General features: G+C 49.4%; 1 protein-coding gene across 1 annotated transcript in view; it reads right to left on the minus strand.

The window, feature by feature from the left end:
* Positions 1 to 8811: 8811 nt before the first annotated feature.
* The window catches only part of FSTL4 (follistatin like 4), a 316540-nt gene continuing 309287 nt past the window's right edge, over positions 8812 to 16064 (minus strand). Inside the window, exon 16 of the mRNA XM_075996042.1 lies at positions 8812 to 15675. Coding sequence (XP_075852157.1) covers positions 14979 to 15675 — 697 coding nt within the window. The 3' untranslated portion in view covers positions 8812 to 14978. The remainder of the gene's footprint in view (positions 15676 to 16064) is intronic.

The raw sequence follows: 16064 nt of genomic DNA on the forward strand, positions 1-16064 counted from the left end.
TTTAAAAATTACATTTTCTAATTGTTTGTTGCTATCATATAAGGTCACAACTGACTTTTCTATATCTTTCGGCAAAGTTGCCAAATGCTTTTGTTAGGGACCGACCTTTTACAGCCCCACCGGACAGAAAAGCAGAGACATCGAGGATGCAATTACACAAGAGGAGGTTTATTTTCTGGCTAGCCAGGGTCCAAGCCCCAGAGCACCAACGCAGTGGCCACTCTCGCAGGCAAGGACCCCGACCGGACCACGGCATGCCTTTTATCTCTATGGTGCACGAGCTGCGCACAAGCCGACTACGCATGGATCATGCGTTGACCTTTAAAATGATTGGTTGCCCACTACTGCCTTTTGAAATAATTGGCGGGTTGGTTGCCCTCTATTGCCTGATGGGCCAGTTGCCCGTGCTTCAATGACCTCATCCCATAATTCCCCTTACAGCGGTGTAGCGAGCAAGCAATGACCAGAAGCAAAGGTTTGCCGTTAGCTCATTGCCCCACCCAAGTGAATTCTCGACAAGTAAAAGAATTTTTCTGCCCTACAAATTCCTCTGCCTTACACTTTTATTCCTAATAATGTATCTTTAGAAACTCTTGGATTTTCTACACATCTACTGTGAATAACGACATTTTTGTTTTTTCCCTTTTAATTCTTGTGCCTGCCGTCTGTCTGTCTGTCTACCTACCTTACTGTGCTTGCTAGAACCTGAAGCACCGCGATGAAAAGAGAGTGTAAATATTTCTGGTTTGTTGTTGATATATTAAGGGAGTGACAAGTCCGCAAAGGGATGGATTTGACATTGCACCTTAATGGCGTTGTGTTGTTTACGGTGATCCCTATTGGTTAAGATAATGTTGGCTGCTATAACAGGCCTCAAAATCTCAATGTCTGTAATAAAAATTATGTTTTTTTTCTTTCCCACTTAAGTTTCCAAACATGTGTGGTGGGGGGTGGCCGGTTCTCTAAAGGGTCACACCAGGGACCCAGGTTCTTTCGACACGTGGCACCTGAGGCCCCCACGGAGGAGGAAAGAACGTGGAGGGTCACGCCCAGGAGCGTTTCGTGGGCCGGGCCTGGAAGCGTGTGCCCCTCTCGTGTCCGTTCCCGTGGCGGGCACTCGGCCATGTGGCCACCCGCCACTGCAAAGGGTGCCCGGCAGGAAGAAGAAAGGGGGTTTGTGGGCTGCCAGCCACGTTTTGCCACGCCCGCCTTTCTGTTGGCTCCTCCTCACACACCCGGCACGGTGTGTGCCCTTCCCAGGGGACACGGGCCCGGGTCACATCGAGTCACTACTTCCAGGTCAAACTCCCATCTCCAGGTGACGTGCCGGCTTGTCCTCTAGGTCCTGGCGTGGTTCCAGGTCATCTGGTCATCCATGCACTTGAAAGACGAGTCCAGCCGGGCCCCAGCCCAGCAGTGAGCGGTGGAGCAGCAAGCGCAGGGGACGGCGCGGGGTTCCTGTCGGGAGAAGGCAGGAGACGCGCAGCTCGGGGGTCTCTGCCCACGCACGCTCAGTGCCAGTAACCCCACCCGAAGATCATTATTTTTTATTTTTATTCTTATTTTTTATTTTTTGAGACAGAGTCTCACTCTGTTGCCTGGGCTAGAGTGCCGTGACGTCAGCCTAGCTCACAGCAACCTCAAACTCCTGGGCTCAAGCCATCCTCCTGCCTCAGCCTCCTGAGTAGCTGGGACTGCAAGCATGTAGTCCCAGCTAATTTTTTCTATATATTTTTCTATATATTTTCTATATATTTTTAGTTGGCCAATTAATTTCTTTCTATTTTTAGTAGAGATGGGGTCTTGTTCTTGCTCAGGCTGGTTTTGAACTCCTGACCTTGAGCAATCTGCTCGCCCCGGCCTCCCAGAGTGCTAGGATTACAAGCGTGAGCCACTGCGCCCGCCTGCAAAGATCATTAGTAGAGAGAATTCTCAAATCTGATTTCTTTCCTAAGGAAATCCCCTTCTATTCCTAATTTATTTTATTTTTTATCATTATTATTATTTTTTGAGACAGGGTCTCACTCTGCTGCCCAGGCTAGAGTGCTGTGCTGTGATCATAGTTCACTGCAGCCTCCAACTCCTGGGCTCAAGTGGTCCTCCTGCCTCAGCCTCCTGAGTAGCTGGGACTACAGGCATGTGCCACCATGTCCTGCTAATCTTTAAATTTTTTTTTAGAAACAGGGATTTCCCTATGTTGCCCAGGCTGTCTTGAACTCCTGGCCTCAAGTGACCCTCCCCTACTTTGGCTTCCCAAAGTGCTGGGATTACAGGCACAGACAATTGTGCTGATCTATTCCTAATTTATTAGGAGTTTATGTGCGTTTAAAAGATGTGGTCTTGCTACTTTGTCCAGACTGGACTTGAACTCCTGACTTCAAGAGATCTTCCTGTTGCAGCCTCCCAAATAGCTGGGACTATAGGTGCTTGCAGCCATGCCCGGCAGGAGTTCTTTTAAAAAATGATAAATGGGTGTTGAATTGGTGATCGTAGATTTTTATTTTTTAATTAATTCATTTTTTTTTTTGAGAGACAAGGTCTCATTATATTGCCTTGGTTGGCCTCGAACTCTTGGGCTCAAGGGATTCCCCTGCTTCAGCTTCTTGAGTAGCTGGGATTATAGGTGTGTGCCCCTGTGTACTTTAATATGTTAACAGAATGAATTACATTAATAGATTTTCTAAAGTTGATCTATACTTGTATTAGTGGGATATGTACTTCTTGATTGTGAGGTACTATCCTCTAAAATCTGATTTGCCAGACTTTTATTTAGAATTTTTCTATCGTTCATAAGTGAGATTGGGTCATAATTTTCATTTCTTTTACTGTTCTCATCTGGCATTTGTTTCGAGGTTTACTAGCATCATAAAGTGAATTGAGGAGATTTTCTTTCTTTTCTATTTTCTGAAACATTTTGTATAAGACAGAATTGCCTCTTAAACTGTCTGGGCCTAGTGTTTTTGTTTTTGTGTGTAGATTAACTATTGATTTGCTGTCTTTTATAGGCTTATTTGAGTTTTCCATTTCTTTTTGAGATTGTTTTGGCTAACCATTTTTTTCCCTAGGAAATGTTCCATTTCATTTAAGTTTTTGTATGAACTGCAAAAAGTTGTTCATAGTAATCTGTAGTTTTAAAAAAAAAATCTCTGCTAAATCTAGGATGACTATGTCGTCTTTTTCATTCTTAACGTTGTTTGTATTCATTTTCCTTGTTAGTCTTGCTGTCGGTTGGCTATCTTATAAGTTTTTGCAAAGAACTTGGTTTTTTCAATCTTTTTTTTTATAATTTTCTATTTTTAAAATTTCTGCTCTTGCTACATTTTTTGCCTTCAACTTTCTTTGGATTTACCCTGTTGTTCTTTTTGTAATTTCTTGAGTTGAATGCTCAAATCTCAGATATTTAGCCTTTTATTCTTTTCTAATATTGGCATTGTTTTCTAACGTACACATTTTTCTCTCTGGGTATATTATAAAGTTCTGATATATATTGCTAATATATATCAACTAATATATTTATGATATACCTATATGTATTTGAGATATATATATATATAGATATTGCTAATAATTTAATTGGAAATATTTTCTAATTTCCATTATGATTTCTTTTTTGACTTCTGAATTATTTATAATTGCACATTTAAGTCTTCAAATTTGTGGAGATTCTCTGGTTATCTTTTTTGTCATTGATTTCTGTCTTATTACATTGTGGTCAGATAACATGCTCTTAGATTTTGATTCTCTGGTATTTGTTGGGATTTTTTTTGGTGGCATTGTACCTGGTAGATGGTTAGTTTTTTGTATAGTTTCATGTGAATTTGAAAAATATTGTGTTTTTTCTAATTTCTATGTGCAGGGTTCTATATACATTTATGAATCAAGCTTATTTAAATTTTTTTTTTAATGGTTTATTTATTTTTGAGACACAGGGTCTTGCCCTATTGCCCTGGCTGGATTATAGCAGGATGATCACAGCTCACTGCAGCCTCCAACTCCTGTGCTCGAGTGATCCTCTTGCCTCAGCCTCTGGAGTAGCTGGGACTATAGGCATGCGCCACCATAGTTGTCTAATTTAAAAAAATGTTTGGTAGAGACGAGTTCTCAATATGTTGCCCAGGCTGGTCTCAAACTCCTGGCCTCAGGCAATCATCCTGCCTCAGCCTCCCAGAGTGCTGGGATTACAGGCGTGAGCCACTGCACCTGGCCTCAAGCTTGCTTATGGTATGCCTCAAATATTCTACATCCTTACCGATTTTTATTTGTTCAAGACAATTACTGAGAGAGCTGCGTTAACATTTCCTGCTGTTATGGTAGATTTGTCAGTTCCTCCTTGGTAACACTATCAAGTTTGCTTTATATGTTTTGAGGCTGTGTTTTTAGAGTTTGTTTTATCTGCCTGGTGAGTAGACACTTTTATATAATAACTCTCCTTATCCCTGCTGTTTGCCCTAAAGTCTAGTGTCAGCTCTTAATGTGACCACAATAGTTTTCTTTTTTTTAAATTGGTATTTGGTGTGCATTTCCAATCCATTGTTTAAAATAAAAATAATTATGTATATTTTATTGAGATACAATTTACATACCATAAATTCATCATTTTAGTGTACAGTTCAGCGGTTATAGTTTATTCACATAGTTGTGCACTAATCACTTTTTCTAGAACATTTTCATCTACCCCCAAAGAAATGCTGTACCCGTTAGCTGTCAATCTCCATTTTCCTCTCCCTCCGTCCTGCCCCTGGCAGCCATGAATCTGCTTTCTCTATAGATTTTCTCACTCTGAGAATCTCACAGAAACGGACTCATTGCAGCAGGTGGCCTTGGACAGGCGCGGTGGCTCACACCTGTAATCCCAGCACTCTGGGAGGCCAAGGTGGGCGGATCGTTTGAGCTCAGGAGTTCGAGACCAGCCTGAGCAAGAGAGAGACCCCGTCTCTACTAAAAATAGAAAGAAATTAGCCAAGAGTGGTGGCGCATGCTTGTAGTCCCAGCTACTTGGGAGGCTGAGGCAGGAGGATCCCTTGAGCCCAGGAGTTTGAGGTTGCTGTGAGCTAGGCTGACGCCACATAACTCTAGCCCAGGCAACAAAGTGAGACTGTGTCTCAAAACAAAAAACAGGCGGCCTCGTATGTCTGGCGTCTTGCACATGGCATGATGTTTTTAGGGTTCACCCAGGTTGTGTATGAATCGCTACCTCTCTCCTTATTGTGGCTGAACAACATCCCATGCAATATTGACCCGTTCATCAACTGACGGACATTCGGGTTTCCCAATCCATTATTTTTGTCTTTAAGTATGCTTCCATCTTACAAGCCTCTCTTATAAACAACATACAGTGCAATTATATCCTAACATTTTAACCTAATCATCTCTGTCTTTTAACTGGCACATTTCTTCTGGTGTGATTGCTGCTGTTGAGATTTATTTCTAGCATTTTTGTCATTTTTAGTTAGCATGCTTTTTCTCTGCTACTTGTTTTTCCTCTTTGTTTGCCTTCTATTGGATTGATGTAGAGGTTTGCTTGTTTTGGGTGTATTAAGTCCCTTTCACTCTATCCCTTGGTTGGACATCTTATATTCAATTTCAAAGCCTAAAATTATTTCTTTCCTCCTTAGAAGGAATATAAAGGCTTTAGGATGCTTTAACATCAATGACTCCCCTCCCATCTTATACACAACTGTTGTCCAGCACTTTAATTCCACTTTGATTTTGCATCTCCCAAGTTGATGGTCCTCATTGTTTATAATTATGGAGCCATACGCATTCATTTATGAGTTTCCTACCTCTTGTTCCTTCTTGTATTCCTTTCCTTTCTTCTGAGCTTAGTTTTGGTCTGGAAGCACATCTTTGAGGGATTTTTCTGGTGATAATTCTAGGTGAACTGTTATTTTCTCTGGGTGTTATAAAGATATGATTCATTGTTTTCTGTATTTTCCTATTGTTATTGAGAAGTCCGTCAGTTGGGTTACTGCTCCTTTGTAGGTAAATCATAAAGATCTTCGTTTGCTTTTAAGGTCTTGTCTTTGGCAACCTGCAATTTTACTACAAGTGTGGATTTATTTTTATTTATCTGGCTCAGGACTCATCCTTCGAGTCTCTTGACTCCTGTATTTCATCGCTGCTCAGCCGTTATTGCTGAATATCACCTTTCTCCAAGCCCACAGTTCTTTACTCAGAACTCCTGTTAGGTATGTGTGCATATTTTCATTGCCTACTATATATTTTTTTTTTTTTTTTTTTTGAGACAGAGTATCACTTTGTTGCCCAGGCTAGAGTGAGTGCCCTGGCGTCAGCCTGGCTCACAGCAACCTCAATCTCCGGGGCTCAGCGATCCTGCTGCCTCAGCCTCCCGAGTAGCTGGGACTACAGGCATGCACCACCATGCCCAGCTAATTTTTTTGTATATATATTTTTAGTTGGTCAATTAATTTATTTCTATTTTTGGTAGAGACGGGGTCTCGCTCAGGCTGGTTTTGAACTCCTGACCTCGAGCAATCTGCCCGCCTCGGCCTCCCAGAGTGCTAGGATTACAGGCATGAGCCACCACGCCCGGCCTGCCTACTATATTTTTAAAATTGTTTTATATTTTCTATCTCTTTATCTCTTGGTGGTGCATTCTGAGCAGTGGTGTCATTCTAGCTCTCAATTCTGATTTGTTGTTTAAAATAACTGTTAAACTTTCAATTTCTGTATTTTTCATTTTTGGTAATTCCATTGGGCTCTTTTTCATCTCTGCCTGTTCTTTCTCCACTCACAGCCTGTTTTTTTTTTTTTTTTTTTTTTTACTCTTGTGATTTTTGATTCCTGCTTTTGTTTTAGTCACTTTTATATTTTTCGTAAAACTATTTTAGTATCTAAGGTTTTTGTACACTGCCGTTTCTTATGTCTCTGACTCTCACTCATGGTGGGTTTTTCCTCATGTACTTTAGTAATTTTTTATTTCGAGCTCATCTTAAATGTAGGTTTATCTTTGAGAGTCCTGCATGGCCTGGATTGAGGTTGTATCCTTCAACAGTGGTTCCGTCTTTGCTTCTCCTGGATGTGGGACCACTAGCCTAGTGCCAAGTTTTATACCTGTTTCTCACTTTGGGAGTTCTTGAACCATAAGGGAAGCATAAATTTGAACTCCAAATATACACATGTAGCAGTTCCATAGTTATGAATCCTCAAGGAAGCCTTTTTATCCCATCCAGAGTACAATCAGAGTTGTTGGACATTTTCCTGGTTTCTCGGAGCCCATGGGTACATTTTTCTCTAGAATGCTCTTTCCTTGAAGGTGAATTCCTTTGAACATCTCATTTATTCAGGAGTCTCAGTTAAGAATTTTTGACTTTCCTTAGTCCAAAGTTTTATCTTCATTCCTTACTGTGCATCAAAACGCAAACTCTAATTTGCTCATACTTTCTCTTTTAATTTGTCTTTTTCTTTTTTGTTTTTTGTAGTTTTTATTTTTCTCATCTATGTATTTGAGAGCATTTGTTCTATTTTCTCCAGCATTTCCAGGTAGTAGTGGATTTTTTGAAACATGGTTTACTATGTTGCCAGAAACAGAAGTCTTTTAAAAAATATTTTAATGTGAGACATAACATAATGCACAAAACTGCACATAGCATATATGTACAGTTTAATGAATAATTATAATTAATATCAGGCCAAGGCTAGAATATTGCAAACACCCAAAATAGCCTGTCTTTGTGCCTCTTCTTAAGAGCAATCACTTCCCTTCTCTCATTATTTTGAATTTTGGGATAAATATTTTCTTCTTTTTATGGTGGTGTTACTTATATGTCTGTGATAAAGTACAGTTTGGTTTTGGCTGTTTTTGAATCATACCTACTCTTTTGTTCAACATTATGTTTGTGAGACTTATATGTAATATTGTGTGTAGCTGTACTGAGTTCATTTTCATTGCTATATTCCATTATATGAATGTATCATAATTTTTTTTATTCATTCTGCTACTAAAAAACATTTGGATACTTTTCTAGTCTTTTCTATTACAACAAAGGGCTGTGATGGCTATTCATGACCAGGTATCCTGGTGTACCTATTCCAATACCATCTGTTGAAAAAGGTCATCTTTTGCCTACCAATCTTTAGTGCTATCTACCTCTGCTATATATGATATTTTCATATGTACATGTATTTATTTCTGATTTCTGAGTCTCATATTCAGTTCTGTGAATCTATGTGTCCGATCTTGCTCAATTACACAGTCTTATCATACCTTTATATTGTCTTGTTATTTGATAGAGTAAGTCCTCCCAGACTTTTTTCTTCAAGAGTTTCTAAGCTATTTGTGACCTTTTACACTTCCATATAAATTTTAGCATAAACTTGCCAAAATCCCTTCTTAAAATTATGATTGGGACTGTAACTATTCTATAAATCAGTTTGGGAAAAAAATTACCATTGTTATTAAATCTTCCAGTCCATCAACATGGTATGTCTCTCCATGTACTGTCTTTAATGTCTCTCAAAGTTCTAGAATTCTCTTCAGAGAAATCTTGTATGTCATTGTTGATTTTATTCCCAGGGACTTTTTTTCCTTTCTTGAGACAGGGTCTCCCTTTGTTGCCCAGGCTAGAGTGTGGTGGCTCATCATAGCTCACAGCAACCACAAACTCCTGGGCTCAAGCAATCCTCCTGCCTCAGCCTCCCGAGTAGCTGGGACTACAAGCGTGTGCCACCATGCCTGGCTAATTTTTTTTTTTATTTTTAGTAGAGATGGGGTCTCGCTCTTGCTCAGGCTGGTCTTGAACTCCTGAGCTCAAACAGATCCTCCCGCCTCGGCCTCCCGGAGTGCTAGGATTACAGGCGTGAGCCACCGCACCCAGCCAGATATGCAGCCAGCCTTGATCTTGGGCCTCCAGAACTGTGAGAAATAAATTTCTGTTGCTTATAAGCCACAAAGTGTATGGTACTCTGTGAGAGCAGCCCAAGTGGACTAAGATAGCCATGATACTTGGCTATCTAGTCAAACACTCTTCTAGATATTTCTGTGAAGGTATTTTTGGATGGATTAACGTTCAAATCAGTAGACTTTGAGGAAAGCAGGTCACCCTCTGCAATGTGGCTAGGCCTCATCTCGTCAGCTGACGGCCTTAACAGAAACAGGCCGACCCCCCCGAGGAAGGAGGGACAGTGTGTGCCCGTAGATCGCGTTTGCACTCGACCTGCAACTCCGCCCTGCGTCTGCAGGTGTTGGACTTGCCGACCTTCACAGTCACATGAGCTAATTCCCTCAAATGAGTGTCCCTCTCTGTCTCTGTCTCTCTTCACACACCCCCCGCCCCGGGTGCCGCGTCTCTGGAGAACCCTAGAGACACAATTCATCGTGTGGCTGTCTTGACGCCCGCTGAGGGCGGGGACCGCGTCTCCCCGTGTAGCTTCTGTCCCGCACACCTGGCGCGTGGCAGGGCGCTGACCGAGCGCCTCACGTGTCCTGTGTCCCCGCTGGAAGGTCCGCCCGTGAGAACCAGGAGCGGCTGGCGCCCAGGATGGATTAGCTGGCGGGAGGTTCCGAACCAGGTGTGCTCGTGCGCTTTGGGAGCTGGAACTCGGCCTGGGCGAGGATGCCCGGGCCCAGGTGCCTGCTGCTGTCCGGCCGCGCCCCGGACCAGGCACGGGTGGGGGCCGTCTCACGAGGACGGCCAGGAAGCCACGGTTGCCACGGGAAGGGGAGAGGCCGAGTGGTCCTGCCCCGGTCCGTCCTCGTCTCAACAGCTGCGAACACACTGGCACCAGGAAAAGGCCCCTTTTCTCAAGTTTTATTGTAAAATCCTCAGAAAACGAGCATTTACAATGACAACACTCTATGGTAATTTGTGAGTCATCTTTGTACCCAGTGGGGACCGCAAAGACACTGCGTGTTCCATGCTGCGTGTGACACGTCAACGTAAACGCCAACTCGCCTCAAATGCCGCGTGCCGTGGCTGTGTCGGTACAAATTCCTACTAAACTTGATGTATTAAAAATAATCTATCTGTATTTTACAAATAAGGAAAAGTTCACATGTATAATAATGACAGGAGGCCTTTGGAGAAATACTGGCGATGACAGAAAATATTTTTTGGAGTCCACACAACTGCTCAAAATAATGCGATCTGCCTTCACAGGAGAGATCTGACCGTTTTCTGACTCGGGGCGGGGAGGGATGAGAATCTCAGCAGGACAAACGGTGTGTGTGGCCTCCCGTCTCGAGGGTCACTTAGCTCACGACGGCACGAGACAGTGTGTGCAGCCACGGCGGCAAGACGCCGTGCCCAGGTCTGCTTTGAGATTGTCTCACACGGCGTCAGAAAGTGTGACCAGCAGGGGATGGCTAGGAGACCAGGGGACCGGGCCAGGAAGGACGGGGCCTGGCAGGCCACCAGAGCCAGGCAGTGAGTGTGTGGGCCAGGCGGTGCCACCCAGGTGCTGCGGGTCTGGGGCGGGTGGCTTGCAGCTCTGTGTCCCTCACCTCTCTCAAGCAGCAAGGGACCAAGCACTGTTCAACCGATGGCAGGTGTCATGCTGGGCAGTGGACGCAGGTTTAGATTTAGGAAATTTCCTTATTTGAGAGCTCTTGGGCCTCTCAGCCAGAAAACACAGCTCTCATCTTGAAGAGGGTGGCCACGGAGGATGGTGGTCCCTGATCCTGCCACGGTGACCGGTGGAGAGCCACGTGTCGCCAGGCCTGTGTGGGGGCGAGTCCGAGGTGACTGCTTTGTGAGCGCAGGCTGAGCCCTCTGAAGCCGTCTAGGGCACGGCCCCTGTTCTCTGGGGCCACCTGGGAAAGGTTGGGTCCCTGTTGGCAAAGGCGAGCTCAGAAAGAAGGGGTGTGAACTGTGGCTTTGTCAAAACGATAAACGAAAACAGAAGCACCTGCTAAACGCTCTGGTGCTGGCCACTGTGAATTCAAAGCCTCGCTATGAATTTTGGAGGTTAATCGCCATTCCTTTTGTATTCTCCAAAATTTCACAAATCGTGTTCGGTTGAGCCAGGCTTCCCCACTGGCTGCCCGCGGCTCTGGGGAGGGGCATGGGTGTGAGATGACACTCGCTGTCTCCGAGCATCTGCTGGGTGGGCTGCTGCCCGAAGCCTGCAAGCCCAGATAAGATGCTCAGATCCTCAAGTGACTTGGCAGGTAACCTGGTGTAGACAAAAGCAGGGAGTGGGGTCGTGTTCCACTGGCTACTTGGGGTCTCGTGGTCACACCCCGAGGACGGGCACTGTATTTTTTTTCCCCTTGCATTTTTTAAGCATCTCTGTTTTGTGATCTCTATGATTTTGGAGAGAAACTAAGGCAGCTAGTGACGTTCTTGAGCAAAACTGCTTTGCCTGCGTGCCGGTCTGGGAGCAGATACGGAAGCGTCCGGTCTGCGAGCGACGTCTCACTTGCACCCGAAACAAGAGGGAAGCCCACGCAAAGGCCCTGGGGCTGGTGTGGCGGGAAGGCCAGCCGCTCCTCCAACGGGAGAGGTTGGCGGGACGGGGCTCAGGAACGGGGCCTGCGACACGGGACGGGCACAGGAGGGGCGGAGAGTGGTGAGATGGGAACGGAGGAGGCTGGGGAGCGGGGTCCCCAGTACACGCGGCGTGGCTGGGATGTCCTGGGCTCTGCTCCTGCGGGTACACCCGACTCCCGGACGCTTCTGCGCGGCTCTCTCTAGTCTCGGTCATCCAGCGCTGAGGCCTGCAGGCTGGGTTAGGGGTGGGTGATTCTGGGCAGCGGGGGCTGCATCCCAGTGGGGTGGGGGAGGCTGGCGGAGGGCTTCAGTGGCAGCACCGCCATTGTCGCTCGTCACCTGTCGGAGCAGCTGGTGCAGGGGGAATGTGAGGTAGACCGAGGGTGCATAGGAGAGGGGAAACTGAGTCAGCGCTCCCGGAGGCCTCTGAAGGGGGGCGGGGGAGAGAACCGCGGGGTTTGCAGGCGAGGATGGTTCGGAATCTGTGATGTGAATGAAACACGTGGTGAGAGATAAGTCAACTGCAGTTTTTAAGCCTCGTGTAGAAAAATATATCCAGAGTGAATCTGTTTTGCATCTGAGTTCTGAAATCATCTTTCGTTCACAGGTTATTGGTCAACAGAAAACGAGACGACCGGGCCGTCCGGAGCCAGCTCCCGCCGCTTTCCCGAGCGAGGCCGCGGCTGCGATTGGCGGCCGCGCCCGCTGCGTGCGGACGGACGGTCGCCTTCCTGGCCGCCTACCTGGAGCCGGGACCCTTGTCTGCACAGGTGAGCAGGGGCCCGGGGACGGCTGGGCTGGGCTGGGCGTTGCAGGGACTGGGTTTCTGTTTCTGGGGATGCTATATTTAGGGCAGAGAACCCGAAGCTCGGTATTAGCGTTTGCCCCAGCTGAGAGTTCCGGGGCTCTTCCGGCACCTTCTGGCAAGGCTTGGAGACCGAAGACATAGCCTGGGCCAGCCCTGGGCAGGGCTGGCCGGCCAGCCGTGCTGATTTGGGGACGGTGGCTTTGCCGTGCCGGGGGTGGCCCACTTTCAGGCCTGCTCATGCAGGAGGCTCACGGAAGCATCTGGAAGCCAACAGTCCCTCTTTCTACCACCCATGCGGGCTGGCTGTGGGCTCTTGGACCCAGAACCTTCATGCTCAAGGGGGCAGACGGGGAACGAGGGTCTTCATTTCAAAGCCTTACTGTCTCCACGGGTGCAGATAATTTGTCATTTTGTAAAGAAAAAAACGTGGATATTTTGTGAATTTTTAAGATTACTGAGACAGTTTGGTGATTCTTTTGGTGAAGTCAGTACTACTTTAACATAACAGGAAATATTAGTTGTGGGTTGACCCTGAGTGTTCAGCAGGAGGGTGACCTGCAGTGGCGTCTCTCCCACTGGTGGCTCTAACACTGGGTTCCCGCAGCCTCTTCCGGGGCGCAGGTGGGAGGGAGGGCGGCGGGTGTGGCCCACCTCCCCCAGCCCTGAGCTGGGCAGCCCTGTTGGCTTCGCTGCTGAGACACACCTGCCTCCTGCCTTTGTGACTTTGCCTCCTGGGCCTGGACTCCTGGGACTGCTGCCCAGGCTCCACGCCGTTCCCTGCTGTGATTCCATCGTGCCCGGCGCGCCGACGGAGGACCCGAGCAGGCCGTCCCTGTAGCCACACGCGAGGACAGAGAAGGGCAGACGTGCTTTTCAGCAGCCGTTACTGGGACTCTTCTTCCTTTCGGCGCAGAGACTCTTTCTGCCAGGGGCTGCCGATGCGATTCAAAATATTTTACCAAAAGAGGTTTATGAAAGTTGGAGAATTTCAGTGGTAAAAATGGGAGTTTGGGAGCAAATGCATCAAGACACCGAGGCAGGAGAAAGGCAGGGTGAGCCGTGTTATCCACCCATCCACCTGTTGTGAAAAGGGACGTTAGGTCAGTTTCCATCGCCTGTATCTACAGAGCTTACCTTGTGCAATCTAGGAGATGAACACACGTGTCATCCTAGCGCACTCCTGGGAGCGGCAGGGGACAGGAATTTGGGGGGCTCGGATACACGAGACGTCCCAGAGGAGGGGCCGACCTCGGGAACTATGGCAGGGGCAGGTGGGCCGGCAGGCAGGTGGAGTGACGAGGAGCCGCGTGTACTGAGAACGAGGCAGAGTCCAGGTCCTCCTCCCCTTAAAGGGCTCACTCCTTAGAAGCAAAGGACAACCGTGGCCCTGCCGGCAGGTGCAAGTGGCCAAATCAGCTACGGTGTCGTGATGGGACCCTCTCCGGCCCCATTTGCTTGTACAACGATTATGTGGTCCTGGAGTTTGGGCCACTGGCATGGGAAGGGAGGGAAGGGGTGTTCTGAGACCCAAGGGAGCCCCTATTTTGCTTGGCGTCTCTGACGCAGGTGGTCTCCACAGGGCTGGTTGGGTCACTTCTCGGATGCCCACCTGGGAGTCACCGTAGCCTGAGACATTAGGGAATGCACAGCAGTGCCAGCCTGCAGCCTTCCGGTTGGGGTGTGCAGGGCGTGTGTGCGGGGTGCGTGTGTGGGGCGCGTGAGGAAACCCTCGCTGACGGCGGGGGCTGGGCCCAGAGCTGGTGGACACGCCACCGGCAGAAAAGAGAAGGTGCAGCCTCAGGAACCCGCCGGGACCCGCTGGGCTCCCTGGGGTCTGTGTGTGGAGCAGGGCACTGACCGTACCTTGTGGGATGGGCCCAGTATGCCCAGACTCTGGGTGTCTGGACCTGGCTACAGAAACGCCCCCCTCCTGTGGTGACAAGCAGGCACACAGAGCTTGTCCCGGCCTCTTGGGGTCCCCACGTGGACGTGAGTCTCCACCACCACGGTGGCTGATCTGCACCCGGAGAACCAGGGCTGGCGAGGCTGTACATAGGGCCAGTATTCTCCGATGGCCACTGTCCTTTCCGGCTGTGACACCTCCCCCCTCCCCCAGAGACCTGGGCCTAAGGCAGGGAAGAACACAGCTGGACCTCAGACAGCGTCTTTCTGCGTACTAGCGTTTCAGATTATAAAAAATTATTTTTTAATCAAAAATTTCCAAAATAAAGAGAGTGATTTCCCCATCCCCCAAGATGAAGCAAGTCTGGTGGGCTCTCCCCCAGGCTTAGGACGAGTCACATGGAAAGAAAAGCAAGCAGCGGCCGTGAAGGAGAGACGTGGTCCCCAGCGACGACGATGGGAGGGACAGCCCTTGGCCGGCCTCTGCCTCCAGGCCGCTCGGCCAGGGTGGGTCTGGCGGTGAAAGGACCAAGACAACGTGAAGGCAGCGGACAGAAGCGCCAGCCTGGACAGCAGCAGGGCCTCGCGTCCCCAGGTCCCTTCCGCGGCGCGCGAGTCCTCCCTGCAGCGCGAGGCGGAGCCGGACTCCCCAGGAAAAGCCCCGGCGTCGCGGCAGCGCGGGCCTCGCGCTGGAGACTTGCAAGGAGACCGGTGTGGAGCCACGAAGCGGATACAGGTGTTCGCTTTTGTCTGTGAAAATGTACACGCGCCTGCGCGGGACGAGGCGCGGGTCCCGGGCCGGGGGCCCGCCCGGGCGCTCACAGCTCGCCCACCCACACGGCCGTGCTCGCCCCCTTCACGCCCGGCACCTCGCAGCGCGGCGCGCCCTGGCCCGCGCGGATGAGCAGCAGGGACTCGCGCGCCGGGGCGAGCAGGTACTGCCCGAACAGCCCGCTGTCCCGCACGACCCTCCGCGGCGGCCCCCAGGCGCGGGCGGGCGGCTCCTTGAGGTCCCCGAGCGCGCGGCCGCGCCCCGCGGGCAGCTCGAGCAGCAGCAGCGCGGGCGCGGCCTGCAGCGCGGCGTACACGTCGTACTGGCCGGCGCGCGCGCGCGAGCGCTGGAACGCCAGGGCCGCCACGCCGGGCCGCACGCGCACGCGGCGCAGGGCCCGCAGCTCGCCGCGCGCCGTGGCCTCCTGCACGTGCAGCCGCGCGCTGTCGGCCGCCGCGCTCACCACGAAGCGCCCGTCCGGGGACACGTGCGGCGTGCCCGCCACGTCGCCGTTGGGGCCGAGCACGGAGTCCGTGACGCTGTCCACGAGCAGCTGCCCCGCGGCGGGCGCGGAGCCGCCGCCCCGCCCGCACTGCACGAAGACGTAGCCGCCGCGGTGCGTGTGCGCCAGCGCCCGGGGCGCGCAGCCGTGGCGCCGCAGGTCGATGGTCTTGAGCAGCGCCAGCGTCTCCAGGTCCAGCTTGTGCAGCGCGGGGGCCGACGTGTTGAAGATGAAGCCGAACCTGGGGGAGGAGGGACTGAGGTCAGAGGTCGTGAGGCCTTCTGCGGGGTAGGGGTCTGTCACTTGTCCTTTTTTTTTTTTGAGACAGAGTCTTGCTCTGTTCCCCGGGCTAGAGTGCCGTGGTCAGCCTAGCTCACAGCAACCTCAATCTCCTGGGCTCAAGAGATTCTCCTGCCTCAGCCACCCAAGTAGCTGGGGCTATAGGCATGCGCCACCATGCCCAGCTAATTTTTTCTGTATATATTAGTTGGCCGATTAATTTCTTTCTATTTATAGTAGAGACGGGTCTCGCTCTTGCTCAGGCTGGTTTCGAATTTCTGAGCTTGAGCAGTCCACCTGCCTCCGCCTCCCAGAGTGTTAGGATTACAGGCGTGAGCCACCACGCCTGGC

Source organism: Microcebus murinus, chromosome 21, assembly GCF_040939455.1.
Source record: "Microcebus murinus isolate Inina chromosome 21, M.murinus_Inina_mat1.0, whole genome shotgun sequence".
Classification (NCBI taxonomy): domain Eukaryota; kingdom Metazoa; phylum Chordata; class Mammalia; order Primates; family Cheirogaleidae; genus Microcebus; species Microcebus murinus.